The sequence below is a fragment of the Schistocerca americana genome, chromosome 2, assembly GCF_021461395.2.
Source record: "Schistocerca americana isolate TAMUIC-IGC-003095 chromosome 2, iqSchAmer2.1, whole genome shotgun sequence".
Taxonomy (NCBI): Eukaryota; Metazoa; Arthropoda; class Insecta; order Orthoptera; family Acrididae; genus Schistocerca; species Schistocerca americana.
Window position 1 is genome coordinate 839,269,923 of NC_060120.1, and position 16,330 is coordinate 839,286,252.

At 41.5% G+C, this 16,330-nt stretch overlaps 1 protein-coding gene across 1 annotated transcript in view; it reads left to right on the plus strand.

Annotated features, from left to right (window-relative positions):
- The first annotated feature begins 353 nt into the window (after window positions 1–353).
- The window catches only part of LOC124594472 (glutamate receptor ionotropic, kainate glr-3-like), an 89,283-nt gene continuing 73,306 nt past the window's right edge, over window positions 354–16,330 (plus strand). The window contains exons 1-2 of the mRNA XM_047132848.1: window positions 354–359; window positions 14,778–15,077. Coding sequence (XP_046988804.1) covers window positions 354–359; window positions 14,778–15,077 — 306 coding nt within the window. The remainder of the gene's footprint in view (window positions 360–14,777; window positions 15,078–16,330) is intronic.

Genomic DNA, 16,330 nt, shown 5'->3' on the forward strand with positions numbered 1-16,330 from the left:
GATATTAATGCGGAAATTGCTGAATTAGTGAAAGACCTTTGTATCGCTAAGTTATATTTCTTGTGTGTCGAAGTCAATTCTGGTATTCAAATTACTAGCAGATACTAGTTATTAGATTTGATTTTCGAAAAGCACTATATGTGAAAATACTTGGCTAGAAAATGATGATTTTTTAATATCCTCCAGACACGCTAAGGAAGTCAAGAGCTCTAACGGACTTGCTCAGACAAATGGCAACATATCATCAGATGGGAATCCTGCAGCATACGTTCCAAAAAGACTTTATTCACAGTTGTTCAGGAATGCCGTTGTTCATTGTGCCAAACAAAGATTTGCTCTTCAAGGCACCGAACATGACGGTAAGGGAAATATGTTTTTATGTTCAAGCACCGTTCTCTTGCAAAACTTTGATGACGAGTTGAAAAATAAATGTTCGAAAGATGTATGTTAATTATCGTCTTAATACATTAATCTGAAAATATTTGCTTGTGCATATATTCACATTTTTTCCCCATTCAGTCTTTTATTCTAACATGCCCAGGTTCTTTGTAACTTCACTAGCTGATTATCCTAATCTTGTACTGGATTAGGAAAGGAACTGAATAAGTATGTAGTGTAAAAACAAACAAACATTACCCACCTGACTTCTTCTTTTCTTGGTTCGAATCTACCTAAAACATTCTAGAATTTTGAGTCCCATTTGAAGCAAACACATCTTGTTCTCAATTTTCGGAACTAGTTTCGGAGATATACCAACATTTTAGTGGATTTCTTTATTCTAAATCGTGAAAACAACAAGGCATAAAAGTAAAAATGAAAGGTAATCAGAATGGCCACTAAGATTCAATTAAAGAGTCTGGAAACTCACCACATCACATATGCAAAAAAAAAAAAAAAAAAAAAAAAAGCAGATACGCATATAAGAATAAAATAGCACATAGAACTGCAAATAAAATCAAGAAGCAAGGGATTACAACAACATGCATAACGAATAACACAACACAAAACACTAAGATCAGAAAATGGTACTACAGACAAATTCAGCAATGCAGGATGATGTCAACTAATATGCAACTCCTATCAATCTAAGTATATAAGAGAAACATGCAGAAATTCCCGAATACGGTACACAGGACGCATGGAAGCTGTAAAGAGTAACATCTCTCATTCCCCTTTCTCAGATCACTTAATATATGAAAACCACCAGCCCACAAACAATGAAACGGATCTACGTATTGTAAGCCATCTACTCTTTTCGAATAATGACCTGAATACATGAAGGTATGTCTTCAGAACAATGCCCTGAAAGTGTTAACCTCCTTGCATCCAGTTTTGTCCCAAAAAATAATTTGTAATGTAACCTGACCTTCATAAATATATCCAAGAATAGGATGTGCTTACCTTGCGCAACGGGAATAAACGGTGGCGCAAATGAATACCTGAGTAAAACAATTCTTACTTCTAGCAGTTTCATAATCTTACTCAAAGATTAATTTAGAAACCAAACCTGAAATATAAAGATGTACCACAACCACATCGAACATTGTCTGATAACGAGCTCAAAAAATGGCTCAAATGGCTCTGAGCACTATGGGACTCAATATCTGAGGTCATCAGTCCCCTAGAACTTAGAACTACTTAAACCTACCTAACCTAAGGACATCACACATATCCATGCCCGAGGCAGGATTCGAACCTGCGACCGTAGCGGTCACGCGGTTCCAGACTGAAGCGCCTAGAACCGTGATAACGAGCAAGCCGTCTCACAGTCTCCACATCATCCCTTACCTTGTAAGCTGTAATGCACGCAAAGAGCAGAAAAAAGGTTTCTGCTCTTTACAGTTTTGAAAAGGCTTATACTGGCTGTAGTTTCGCCTTACATTGCCCAACGTTCCTACTAGAGCTAGAATTTTGATTAAAGTTCGTGCTTGAAATTAATTCCAGATTGTAAAATAAATGCAAGGGCACATTAGTAGTTGCATCTTGGGACACGAATTTCGTAAGTGACAGAGGATAGAAAATAAATCGTGGAAGCTTCAGTTAATAATTTATGATCACTGTGACTCAGTCCATAACCATTGATACATGAAACAGTACATACTCTCAGTCGCAGTATTTAGTGCCATAAGACACCGGCTTTCAGCTTCTCACCTCTCTAAATAATTAATTGTTGAAAAGAAAAATGCAAAAATATGTTAACAGACATAAATACACAAACGAATCTGCTCCACCTAAGGAAGAAATCTGATGAACAACGTTAAGATAGAAGCAGCATACCGCCGCTTGCGCGAAGCCGGTCGGAAACACAGTCAGGAACAGAATAGAATGCCTTGTTCCTCGTTCAAAGAAGCCCACAAAACAGATCAGGGAGCCCACACAGACCCTTGATTGGCTCGCACTTGCAGCCACCGAAGTTCTCTCTAGCAGTCTTGCCTTCACTCGACTAGTAAAAAACTGTGATACCTTAAATAATAGACTACTTGGCACAAAACATCTTTGGAACACGGTTGCGGATCAGAATTTGCAGAAGGACGAATACATTGAATGTTAGCAGTCTGACAGGCAGATTTCAACATTCCCAAGCACACCAATAACATATACTATTAATTAACATTAGAAGACAACTATTATATACAAAAGGTTCTTGTTGAAGGTAAAACTGTAACAAATGAACATTCAACACATTGCAACAACACATTCCTTAATGCTTTAAAAGAAACAACACGTAACATGGAACGGAAATAACACACACACACACATACACACACGCACGCACACACACACAGTATTAATTGCTCCGCTCCACACTGACCAATGTCTAATAAACAGAACTTGTCAGATGTCTTACTGCACCTTTCAAACTCCTCGCGATGTGCTATATCTTTCGCGATACACGTCAACTGCAAGATGGTGTAATATTTGAATTACTGTCAAAGCTAAAGTTTTGGTTTTTCTCGAATTCCTTCAGCCAACGAGAGCTCACGACGGAATGCGCTATAACCCAGTGCCCACCAAAACTGTTCTCACTAGACAGCCGCAGGTTTCATTTTCATAATACAAATATTTTCAAGTTCATATTTTAGATTTTGTTAATGACAACTGCTCATTCCTTTGCAGGTGACGTACTGTATGCCTAAAAACACAACAATCGTAGAAACATGCGATGACTGTAAGATAAAAAGGTAGTATAGGACTATTCGTACATGTATCTGGAGTCAAACAGTGCAACATATTGTAACGGTTTTCGTCATCTAATGTAACTGTTAATATTTATGTTCTAGAATAAGAAGACACACTGAAGAAACAAAAAGTGTTTGCCGGCCGTAGTGGCCGTGCGGTTCTGGGCGCTACAGTCTGGAGCCGAGCGACCGCTACGGTCGCATGTTCGAATCCTGCTTCGGGCATGGATGTGTGTGATATCCTTAGGTTAGTTAGGTTTAATTAGTTCTAAGTACTGATGACCTCAGAAGTTAAGTCGCATAGTGCTCAGAGCCAAAAAGTGTTTGCATCAAAGGGACCCACAATCCCATATTGTAAAAATAAATTTAGTTTATTTACTTGCTTTTAACAGTTTTAATACAGTATAGTAAGTAAAAAGTCTTTTAAAAATTCATTGGGATGTTAGTCTAACACAACTATTATTTCCCTTCGTGTTGTGAGAAGAAATAAATTCTTCGACAGACCTATTCTGAGTAAGCTACAGGCACTAATACCAATCATATTCCTTATCTTACCATGCCATCACTCCCACGTCCAGGTGTGCTGGACAAGTCTTATGTCCACTGTCTTTCCAGGCTGTGAATTAAATGTCCAGCATGTTTGATTGCCTTGCACATTACACACTGTGCTTTACGTGTTACCTACACCTTCCCATCCAAACCCTCACAGCTATTCCATTCTGTCACCAGCCATCCTAGAAGTCCCAAATACTACCCAGGCAACAGTAAAGTTATGTGTGACTTCAAAGGTCAATAATGTGGAAATGCGCTCTCAAATTTCAATACGAGCTTTGTCTGCCTAGATCGCAAGTTTAAAATGTGCTATGACCGGTTGTCGATTTTGATAGCAATCATCTTCAGATAACAAAATTCGCTATAGAGTATAGCACTTCACGTTGTACGGTCAAGTACTGATCCATTTAAACTGTTATAATGACTCGGTACATGATATTCATTGTGTGACACGTTAAACTCTGTGACCATTTATTATGATAGGAAGATGATTAGTAGCACAATCTAAACCGGGCATATAATTTTATAAACTCGCAATCCAGACAAATAAGGTTTATATAACACAATCGATATTTATTTTAAGGGGGCCTGGAACGTCCTATACCTCCAATGTTAAATGTAAAGAACATTTTCTTATGAACTATTAACACCAGAATGATGAAACTTTTACAGTATAATATTACATATATTTAATACCATGTAAGATATGGATTTTAATTTATTGGTGTTTTTTGGTAAGTTATTAATTATTTTGTTACTGAAAATAATTGACACATTTTTGGCATAGTATCTTTGAAATAAAATCTGTTATCAATTATGTATCAAAAAAGGCTATGATACAAGGTGTATATTGGCACTGTTTACATTCCTTGAAAATTTTAAGTCTTTATCTCTAATAGTTTAGCAAAAAATGTTCCTTATATGGAAAAAAGGGAACGTGTGGAAAACGAGTTTCAAAGTTTCACTAACATTTTAGTGGAGTCCAGCACCATAAGATGGGTTTTCACTGTCACTAGACAACTCCCCATCTAGCCTTCTTTTCACACCTTTCATTCTTTGTCTGGCTTGCCTCTCAAACTCCTTTTCTTTCCTTTCAGCATCCCGTTTCCTCTCATTGTCTATCAACATCATTGCACTCACCACGTAAATTCCGGGCATCACGTCCAACTTCTGCAGCACATTGCACTTTATAATGTTACCTTTGTTGTACGTAGCAATGGCATCATATACTCCAAAATGAAGAGTATGAAATTCCACAAACACTTTTTTTGGGATTCTTGTCCAAATTACATTATTGACACTCTCATTTTGATTTTGTGTACGTTCATGGAGACATTTCTTCAAAAGTTCAGTTGAAGAAAGATCTCTGAAAATTGGTTTTATAGCCTTCATGACAGTTTCTGGTAGACTGTGATGATGCTTGTATACACGTTCAGATCCCTGATATTTGTTGTACTTGCACCAGGAATTGGGCATAGTCCATGTAGTGGTTCCTTGTCAGTCGATAAGGTGTGGTAGTAAAGTGTCATTACAGCCTTTTCCATTGCATCAACGCTGTGAGTATTTTGTCTTATTGCCGGTCCATAGTCTCTCTGCAATCTGTTGATTACCTCGTCTGTCAATCTTTTAGCTCCACCCAAAGGTTTTCCATCACTGAGTACTTGGCCTTTCATTGTGGTCTTCAGTCGACGCAGACTTGTTCCCATACGCTTCTGAACATGACCTATGCACTCCTGTTTAGTATGGGTAACATCATTTCCATAAGGTTTCAGCTCAGATACAGCAGCAAAAGACTTCGAATCACCATCACCCAGGAACTGTAGGTATCTGACCTTGTACCACAGAAGAGAGCGACTGAAAATGTCTTTCACACCGGAAACTTCCATGGCCCCACTAGACCCACTGTAATTCCTTCTACAGTTTTCTGCATACTCATACATCACTCTTTTAGGACACCTACAGTGCTTGGATTTAATTACAACATCTATAACTTTTGTAGTATCAGTACTTGTTGCCATTATTACCCCATTATGTGGTTCAGATGGCTCTGAGCACTATGGGACTTAACTTCTGAGGTCATCAGTCCCATAGGACTTACAACTACTTAAACCTAACTAACCTAAGGACATCATACACATCCATGCCCGAGGCAGGATTCGAACCTGCGATCGTAGAGGTCGTGCGGCTCCAGACTGTAGCTTCTATAACCGCTCGGCCACGCCGGCCGGCCCCCATTATGTGAAGTGTGCCCGCGCTTCTGCCACGTACCATCTAGTGCGACAGTCAGGTCCCGAGGATTCTGAAAATCTGGAATTTCTTCATTCACCGCCACAGCCTCCTCCACTGCTTCTTTCATGGATTCTTAGGCAATATCTTCAACACAGGATCCAACAACCGAGTTATATTTTTAGAATTTCGTTGGTGGTGGTGGTAGATTCATTACACCACAAAACATTTGACCAGCAGAGTATCCCTTACCGATTGACCTTAGAGCATAAACACATCTAATATTTACACCATAGTACTTGCTTTTCTCGCTATCAGTTTCACTTTGGCTTATTTCGAAATATTCTGAGTTCCAAAATGAAACACTGTAATGGCAACTAGTACAATGGAGACAGATTTCTGCTGAAAGTCCTATAAGTCGCTTCACATTTACTGACTTACTCAATTTACAACATTCCTTACACAGTACTGAACTCTCAATCACCTTTGAGAGCAATGAAATGTTAATTATTTCGTTCACATTATCCTCACTACACTTCTCCAATAAACTGCAGTATTTTTCAGTTGATCCATGCAACTTCTTGCTTGTGCTAGAGACAGGAGTAGATCTCACTTAATGAATAACCTCACTATTTTCAGAATCATTTCCCAAGGTCGGAGAATTTGTCACAGTTCCACTAATGTACCTCGGAGGAGGCTTCTTCCTCTTGTAAACTCTGTTACTAAATCGAGGCATATTTGATAAGGTCCAGTTACGCAATAGAAATACAACACAAATCGTGCAATAACCACCAAATGCTCAATGTAAACAACAGTATCCAAAGACTACAATATGCAGACAAAACAATTGCCTATCAGATCGTGTTGCCAACATAATATAAAGTCTTTGGAAAGACCGGAAGTTTTGAAAAACGATGTTTTCAATGAAAATGTGTCCATGGAAATTCAATGTCGTGACATGACCTCTACAGCACATTATTGAAAATAATATTTTCGATACTTGGAGTTGAGCTACAGGTAAGATTAATTTGTCATTTTAAAAAGGAAGATCTGCAGTATTTTATTTCACAATAAACTGAAAACCCGAAATTTCATCATTTTAGGTTCCAGGTTCCCTTAAACTATCTAGAAGGCTCTAACTCGCCACCCTCAGCTCCATCACAACCCATCGGTATTAATGTCATCGGAACTGCCTTCAGTGACCTTGTTGTTGTTGTTGTTGTGGTCTTCAGTCCTGAGACTGGTTTGATGCAGTTCTCCATGCTACTCTATCCTGTGCAAGCTTCTTCATCTCCCAGTACCTACTGCAGCCTACATCCTTCTCAATCTGCTTAGTGTATTCATCTCTTGGTCTCCATCTGCGATTTTTACCCTCCACGCTGCCCTCCAATACTAAATTGGTGATCCCTCGATGTCTCAAAACATGTCCTACCAGCCGATCCCTTCTTCTAGTCAAGTTGTGCCACAAGCTCCTCTTCTCCCCAATTCTATTCAATACCTCCTCATTAGTTATGTGATGTACCCATCTAATCTTCAGCATTCTTCTGTAGCACCACATTTCGAAAGCTTCTATTCTCTTCTTGTCTAAACTATTTATCGTCCACGTTTCACTTCCATACATGGCCACACTCCATACAAATACTTTCAGAAACGACTTCCTGACATTTAAATCTATAGTCGATGTTAACAAATTTTTCTTCTTCAGAAACGCTTTCCTTGCCATTGCCAGTCTACATTTTATATCCTCTCTACTTCGACCATCATCAGTTATTTTGCTCCCCAAATAGCAAAACTCCTTTACTACTTTAAGTGTCTCATTTCCTAATCTAATTCCCTCAGCATCACCCGACTTAATTCGATTACATTCCATTATCCTCTTTTTGCTTTTGTTGATGATCATTTTATACCCTCTTTTCAAGACACTATCCATTCCTTTCAACTGCTCTTCCAAGTCCTTTGCTGTCTCTGACAGAATTACAATTTCATCGGCGAACCTCAACGTTTTTATTTCTTCTGCATGGATTTTAATACCTACTCCGAACTTTTCTTTTGTTTCCTTTATTGCTTGCTCAATATACAGATTGAATAACATCGGGGATAGGCTACAACCCTGTCTCACTCCCTTCCCAACGAGTGCTTGCCTTTCATACCCCTCGACTCTTATAACTGCCATCTGGTTTCTGTACAAATTGTAAATAGCCTTTCGCTCTCTGTATTTTACCCCTGCCACCTTCAGAATTTGAAAGAGAGTATTCCAATCAACGTTGTCAAAAGCTTTCTCTAAGTCTACAAATGCTAGAAACGTAGGTTTGTCTTTCCTTAATCTTTCTGCTAAGATAAGTCGTAAGGTCAGTATTCCCTCACGTGTTCCAACATTTCTACGGAATCCAAACTGATCTTCCCCGAGGTTGGCTTATATCAGTTTTTCCATTCGTCTGTAAAGAATTCGAATTATTAGTTTGCAGCTGTGACTTATTAAACTGATAGTTCGGTAATTTTCACATCTGTCAACACCTACCTTCTTTGGGATTGGAATTATTATATTCTTCTTGAAGTCTGAGGGTATTTCGCCTGTCTCGTACATCTTGCTCACCAGATGGTAGAGTATTGTCAGGACTGGCTCTCCCGAGGCTATCAGTAGTTCTAATGGAATGTTGTCTACTCCGGTGGCCTTGTTTCACTCAGGTATTTCAGTGCTCTGTCAAACTCTTCACGCAGTATCATATCTCCCATTTCATCTTCATCTACATCCTCTTCCATTTCCATAATATTGTCCTCAAATACATCGCCCTTGTATAGACCCTCTATATACTCCTTCCACCTTTCTGCTTTCCCTTCTTTGCTTAGAACTGGGTTTCCATCAAAGCTCTTGATATTCATGCAAGTGGTTCTCCTTTCTCCAAAGGTCTCTTTAATTTTCCTGCAGGCAGTATCTATCTTACCCCTAGTGAGATAGGCCTCTACATCCTTACATTTGTCCTCTAGCCATGCCTGTTTAGCCATTTTGCACTTCCTGTCGATCTCATTTTTGAGACGTTTGTATTCCTTTTTGCCTGCTTCATTCACTGCATTTTTATATTTTCTCCTTTCATCAATTAAATTCAATATTTCTTCTGTTACCCAAGGGTTTCTATCAGCCCTCGTCTTTTTACCTATTTGATCCTCCCCTGCCTTCACTATTTCATTCCTCAATGCTACCCATTCCTCTTCTACTGTATTTCTTTCCCCCATTCCTGTCAATTGTTCCCTTATGCTCTCCCTGAAACTCTGTACAACCTCTGGTTCTTTCAGTTTATCCAGGTCCCATCTCCCTAAATTCCCACCTTTCTGCAGTTTCTTCAGTTTTAATCTACAGGTCATAACCAATAGATTGTGGTCAGAGTCCACATCTGCCCCTGGAAATGTCTTACAATTTAAAACCTGGTTCCTAAATCTCTGTCTTACCATTATATAATCAATCTGATACCTTTTAGTATCTGCAGGGTTCTTCCATGTACACAACCTTCTTTCATGATTCTTGAACCAAGTGTTAGCTATTATTAAGTTATGCTCTGCACAAAACTCTACCAGGCGGCTTCCTCTTTCAGTTCTGTCCCCCAATCCATATTCACCTACTATGTTTCATTCTCTCCCTTTTCCTACACTCGAATTCCAGTCACCCATGATTATTAAATTTTCGTCTCCCTTCACTACTTGAATAATTTCTTTTATCTCATCATACATTTCATCAATTTGTTCATCATCTGCAGAGCTAGTTGGCATATAAACTTGCACTACTGTAGTAGGCGTGGGCTTCGTGTCTATCCTGGCCACAAAATGCGTTCACTATGCTGTTTGTACTAGCTTACCCGTACTCCTATTTTTTTGTTCATTATTAAACCTACTCCTTCATTACCCCTATTTGATTTTGTATTTATAACCCTGTATTCACCTGACCAAAAGTCTTGTTCCTCCTGCCACCGAACTTCACTAATTCCCACTATATCTAACTGTAACCTATCCATTTCCCTTTTTAAATTTTCTAACCTACCTGCCCGATTAAGGGATCTGACATTCCACGCTCCGATCCGTAGCACACCAGTTTTCTTTCTCCTGATAACGACGTCCTCTTGAGTAGTCCCCGCCCAGAGATCCGAATGGGGGACTATTTTACCTCCTGAATATTTTACCCAAGAGGACTCCATCATCATTTAATCATACAGTAAAGCTGCATGCCCTCGGGAAAAATTACGGCTGTAGTTTCCCCTAGGTTTCAGCCGTTCGCAGTACCAGAACAGCAAGGCCATTTTGGTTAGTGTGACAAGGCCAGATCAGTCAATCATCCAGACTGTTGCCCCTGCAACTACTGAAAAGGCTGCTGCCCCTCTTCAGGAACCACACGTTTGTCTGGCCTCTCAACAGATACCCCTCCGTTGTGGTTGCACCTACGGTACGGCTATCTGTATCGTTGAGGCACGCAAGCCTCCCCACCAACGGCAAGGTCCATGGTTCATGGGGGGAGGCAGTGACCTTAGGGTCTTCGAATACTTCATATTTCACGGTAATGTCAGTACTTCGAATGTCTTTACATACTACTTCTGTTTTGCCCCTGAACCCAGTTAATATCTTTCGTGATTTTTATATACTACTGCTATTGAACACCTACGTCCACCCCTACCATCACTGAAGCGTCACCGGAACTGCCAATCACACTAGCTACTCCGAAAATTGTGGATTACACGCTAGTATCGGTCGCTTTCGATTATTTTTACATGTAACCTCCTTCCAACCTCACCATCGCTTCCAAGTATAATAGGGGTGTCTTAATCGACAGTATTTTCTCCTAGATAGTAATACGGCTATGTGCTAAGATTCGTAGAATTTACTCCAGCCATATCGGAGTGTTGCCCACATGCCAGTCGCTTCTCTCCCCTACCCTAAAACATCCCTAGGAATTTTAGGGTTGACTTCGTCACACATAAGAGCGTTAGATAAGTTTCAACGAGCAGAACAAATGAACGGTAGCTTGTTAGTCAAAATATATCATTTCCCAGCGACGCTACTGTACCAAAAACCGTATAGAGAAATATCTTAGCTCTTTCCTACGGCATATCTAGGCGGGAACTGTATTCTAAGATACCTTCCAGCAGGACTAGGCACTAAAGACGTACGTGGTCAAAGTACGGCCATTTTTATAGCAAGAACTTCGAGAACGTTTGCATAATCAAATGGGAATTGTGAAAGAGCTCTTCTGAGTCTTGGATCTCATAAACAGGTTTCAAGAACTATTCATAGGCCACATGAATCACGATTTTGGCTATGTTTACACCTTTTATGTAAAAAAAAGAGGCATCTGCAAGATATTCCGCGTCACATCAACATCAAACTGCCTCCGACGGAGCGGAAATTCTAGGGTAAAAAAGTGGAAGCACTTACGGAGGAAAAGTACCATGCCCACATTTCAATCGAAAGACAGCTCGCTGTGGGGCGACGTCAGAAAAGAAGTATTTCCTACGGAAGAGAGTCTCCACAAAATGTCTCAGAGCTAGGTCACTTTGCGAACGATGTAACCTGGTAGACATTCCTAACTCGTGGATGAAAAGACCGAATTTTGAACTGGACGAGGAAAAAGACGCGCGTTGATGAACAGAACGTCAGATACCACAATAAGCATCAACCATGCATTACATCTAGAATGGAAGCTATTACCTGACGCAAGAAACAATAATTGTGCCGCGATTATAGAACAATATGTTTATTATACACTAAAGATGAAAACACAATAACGAGAAATTGCATCATGAACCTAGTGGAAGAACACCATGACATTAAAAAAAATACACGACATATAAAAGATGGATGAATGAATTCCTGCTAATTGCATTATAAACAGAAAGAAAATGTTTGACTTTTTTAAAATTTTTGCTAAAAAAGATTTCAGTTTTCACCGTAAAATTATTCATCAACAAAAAACGCCAGAGCCCAAAATTTTGATTTTCAGTGTGTTTATGTCTAAAGAAGAGTTACCAAATGAGAAGAGGAATTATTTCAGCAGAAGCATTCGTCAGCTCAGCAGAAGTGCTTATATGTCCCCAATTAATAAAATTATTTTTTAAAAATTTTTTTGAAGTTGTCAGTTCTCGTGATCGTTTGAGTTTTAGAAATAATAAAGTTTTGTTTAAATTTTTTAGAACAGTGAAGACTCCAATATAAACCTCGAGTGACATTTTAGTGAACGAAGAAATTTTATTTATTTATTTTTCTTCATTACTTTAAGAACACCTTTGAGTTTCCCAAGAGCATTGAGGTTTTAAAGCAGACATTACACCTAAGAAATAAAAGGACTTAAGAGATAGCAGAATGACAGAATCTTACCGATAACGAGTCATTTACGGCATAAAAGTGAGACGATAGAGGCTAGACGACAAAAAATGTCATTAGAGCACTTGTCCAAGAAAGGGGAACGTCCTAGGCTCGATTTCTGGTCCGGAACACAGTACTGATCTGCTAAAATTTCCCCATTTAAGGATATCGAAATTAACTAACTTTAAATGACTTCGGTAATAGTATATATTTCTTCGCCACTGAGTATCACGCTGTTACAAGCACAGAGTGGGTCTTTACTCTTGCATACTCGCCTCGTGTAACTCCTTGATATGGTCCTATCGCGTATTGGGTAAATTCATTACTACTGATTTTATTCTTGCGGCGGTCCCGAATTATACACTCCTGGAAATGGAAAAAGAACACATTGACACCGGTGTGTCAGACCCACCATACTTGCTCCGGACACTGCGACAGGGCTGTACAAGCAATGATCACACGCACGGCACAGCGGACACACCAGGAACCGCGGTGTTGGCCGTCGAATGGCGCTAGCTGCGCAGCATTTGTGCACCGCCGCCGTCAGTGTCAGCCAGTTTGCCGTGGCATACGGAGCTCCATCGTTGTCTTTAACACTGGTAGCATGCCGCGACAGCGTGGACGTGAACCGTATGTGCAGTTGACGGACTTTGAGCGAGGGCGTATAGTGGGCATGCGGGAGGCCGGGTGGACGTACCGCCGAATTGCTCAACACGTGGGGCGTGAGGTCTCCACAGTACATCGATGTTGTCGCCAGTGGTCGGCGGAAGGTGCACGTGCCCGTCGACCTGGGACCGGACCGCAGCGACGCACGGATGCACGCCAAGACCGTAGGATCCTACGCAGTGCCGTAGGGGACCGCACCGCCACTTCCCAGCAAATTAGGGACACTGTTGCTCCTGGGGTATCGGCGAGGACCATTCGCAACCGTCTCCATGAAGCTGGGCTACGGTCCCGCACACCGTTAGGCCGTCTTCCGCTCACACCCCAACATCGTGCAGCCCGCCTCCAGTGGTGTCGCGACAGGCGTGAATGGAGGGACGAATGGAGACGTGTCGTCTTCAGCGATGAGAGTCGCTTCTGCCTTGGTGCCAATGATGGTCGTATGCGTGTTTGGCGCCGTGCAGGTGAGCGCCACAATCAGGACTGCATATGCCCGAGGCACACAGGGCCAACACCCGGCATCATGGTGTGGGGAGCGATCTCCTACACTGGCCGTACACCACTGGTGATCGTCGAGGGGACACTGAATAGTGCACGGTACATCCAAACCGTCATCGAACCCATCGTTCTACCATTCCTAGACCGGCAAGGGAACTTGCTGTTGCAACAGGACAATGAACGTCCGCATGTATCCCGTGCCACCCAACGTGCTCTAGAAGGTGTAAGTCAACTACCCTGGCCAGCAAGATCTCCGGATCTGTCCCCCATTGAGCATGTTTGGGACTGGATGAAGCGTCGTCTCACGCGGTCTGCACGTCCAGCACGAACGCTGGTCCAACTGAGGCGCCAGGTGGAAATGGCATGGCAAGCCGTTCCACAGGACTACATCCAGCATCTCTACGATCGTCTCCATGGGAGAATAGCAGCCTGAATTGTTGCGAAAGGTGGATATACACTGTACTAGTGCCGACATTGTGCATGCTCTGTTGCCTGTGTCTATGTGCCTGTGGCTCTGTCAGTGTGATCATGTGATGTATCTGACCCCAGGAATGTGTCAATAAAGTTTCCCCTTCCTGGGACAATGAATTCACGGTGTTCTTATTTCAATTTCCAGGAGTGTATTAAGACGCGCTCCCCTCACGCCACACACTGCCCTCAAACGGTCATTAGTCAAAGAATTACTTACGCAATGGCCTTCGTGGTAGCTACTACCTGGCAATAACAGTAGCTCAGTTGTCTGCACAAATCTGTCAGCTCCGGCACGCCACCTCCTAGGGACCCTAGGCTCACATTAGACCCTCACCATCAAACCTGCTTGAGTGAACCGTGCCCAAATACAAGTAAAAGGTATAGCACATTGGCACTAAAATTAGCTGTCCTGTAACCAAAAATATTGCTTTTTCTGTGTGCGTCTACCTAAAATTACAAACTTTGTTACGTATTAGACAATATGCTGAATTATATTGTCATCATATCTCTCTTGGATGAACAACAGCTGTGACACATTCAGTAGTAAAAATTGTTGTTGATGACAACAGTAAGTGGTGTTACATCTGTGTCAGGACAGTATTGCACACGTCACACATTATGTTGCGCAGTCTGTTGACTCGTCAGTATCGACCATAGATGATGCCAACATCCTGCACTTCAGACTATACACTGAGAAAAAAACACGTTTTGAGAAATATGTTACTTAATAAACCCATTTACGTAAGCAACGAAATCAACATTTTTATGGAAGCATTGTTCTGTTAAAAATAATTAATTCATCTCATAAATTCCTTTGATTAGTGATTTTGTTTTTTGCACACACAGGAACTGTTCGAGAAGCGGCAATCGGAGTTCATATGGCTGTTGGTAATGAATGATAGGGAGCCGGATTTGGTGTTGCACGATCTGCACATTGAATACAACTCGAATTTCTATGTCGCTGTGCTATCAGTTAAGGGTACACTCAGTATACTGGAAGCTTACCGGGTGGGCAAGGGATATCCTCTGGCTACGAAGAAGTACTGCACATGGCACGCCAGCAAACAACTTACTTGTGCAAACGGGACCATCGGTACGCGCCGGAAAGACTTGATGGGATACAACATGAAGCTGGGGGTAGTTGAGGTAAGTCGCCTTTCGATGTACTCAAAAATACGTCTTGAACTGTATAAAACCGAAAAATAATTGAACTATTTCTGACGCGTAGTACTGGTACAGTATGTGTGATAGAAGTAGATATTTTTAATGGGGGCTGCTGGTACCTATAAGAAACAGCGGTGCAGACTGAAACGCCATCTCCGAAACCGGAAGCAACGAATGAAGCTAAGAAACACTTAAATTTTTTGTGTAATCGAACCGAAATTGCCTGTTATAGTGACGTGTTCAGCAATGATCCTCTTGCTAGAGGTTACGTAGGTGTGGAATGAAGTGCAACATGTAACGGCGGCACTTTGTATTACACCCGTTAAGGCTTTCGTACCACGACACTGAAATACAATTTTCTCGGTTTTCTGGACCCTCAGTTCTCACTGACTCATCAATGTTTCGGAATAAAAATACCCCCTTCCACCTTCTGGCGCAATTCCGGTCATACAATTTGTCTCTTTATGTGGTTATCGGCTGCGAAGATTTACATTCTGATCACTGCAACGGCTCATCCTCAACAATATTTAAGCGGGAATCCCTCACCTGTAGAGGCGATCTTTTGGGTGGAATTTTAAAAAACCGTATTAACGCTCACTGAACCAGATGCGTAAGCGAAACGTCCATGAAATGCCAACACGGGAAGTATTTTCCAGGTGAAATTCTCGATCGCTTACATTACGTTTGTAAATAATCTCTTCTGTTTATCTGTCTTCATCCCGTATCTACGCAGGGTCGGCCCGTCAAACGGGAAATTTGATGTTAGTGTGTCGTATGTTCTTGCTTGCCAACCCCCCGTCCTCCCATCCCATTTTCCCCATTCCCCCCTCTTCTCTATCCCCCATCCCTCCCGTTCCACTCCTGGACGGAAATTGTATACTACGTCTGTTTGTGTCTGGAGTTAGCCGTGCGAAAGTGTGAGAATCATGCAGCTGAGGTGGGACATGGGTATCACCCGGGCATTCAGCTATTCAGCTGTGGGAAACCTCCTAAAAGCCACATCCAGGATAGTCAGCACACCAGCTCCCGTCGTTAATCCGCCGGGTGGATTCCATTTCCATCTGGGACCAGAGCACTTGCCAGAACGCCGAAAGCGGCGTGATAATGAGCGCGGCTATTCGGACGGATCAACATTTATAAACACGTCGGATGCACCACAGCTGTAGACAGGGACAACTACCTACCGTTTCTGGATGTTCGCTTGTAGCAGAAATCTGTTGGTGCTCAGGGATGCG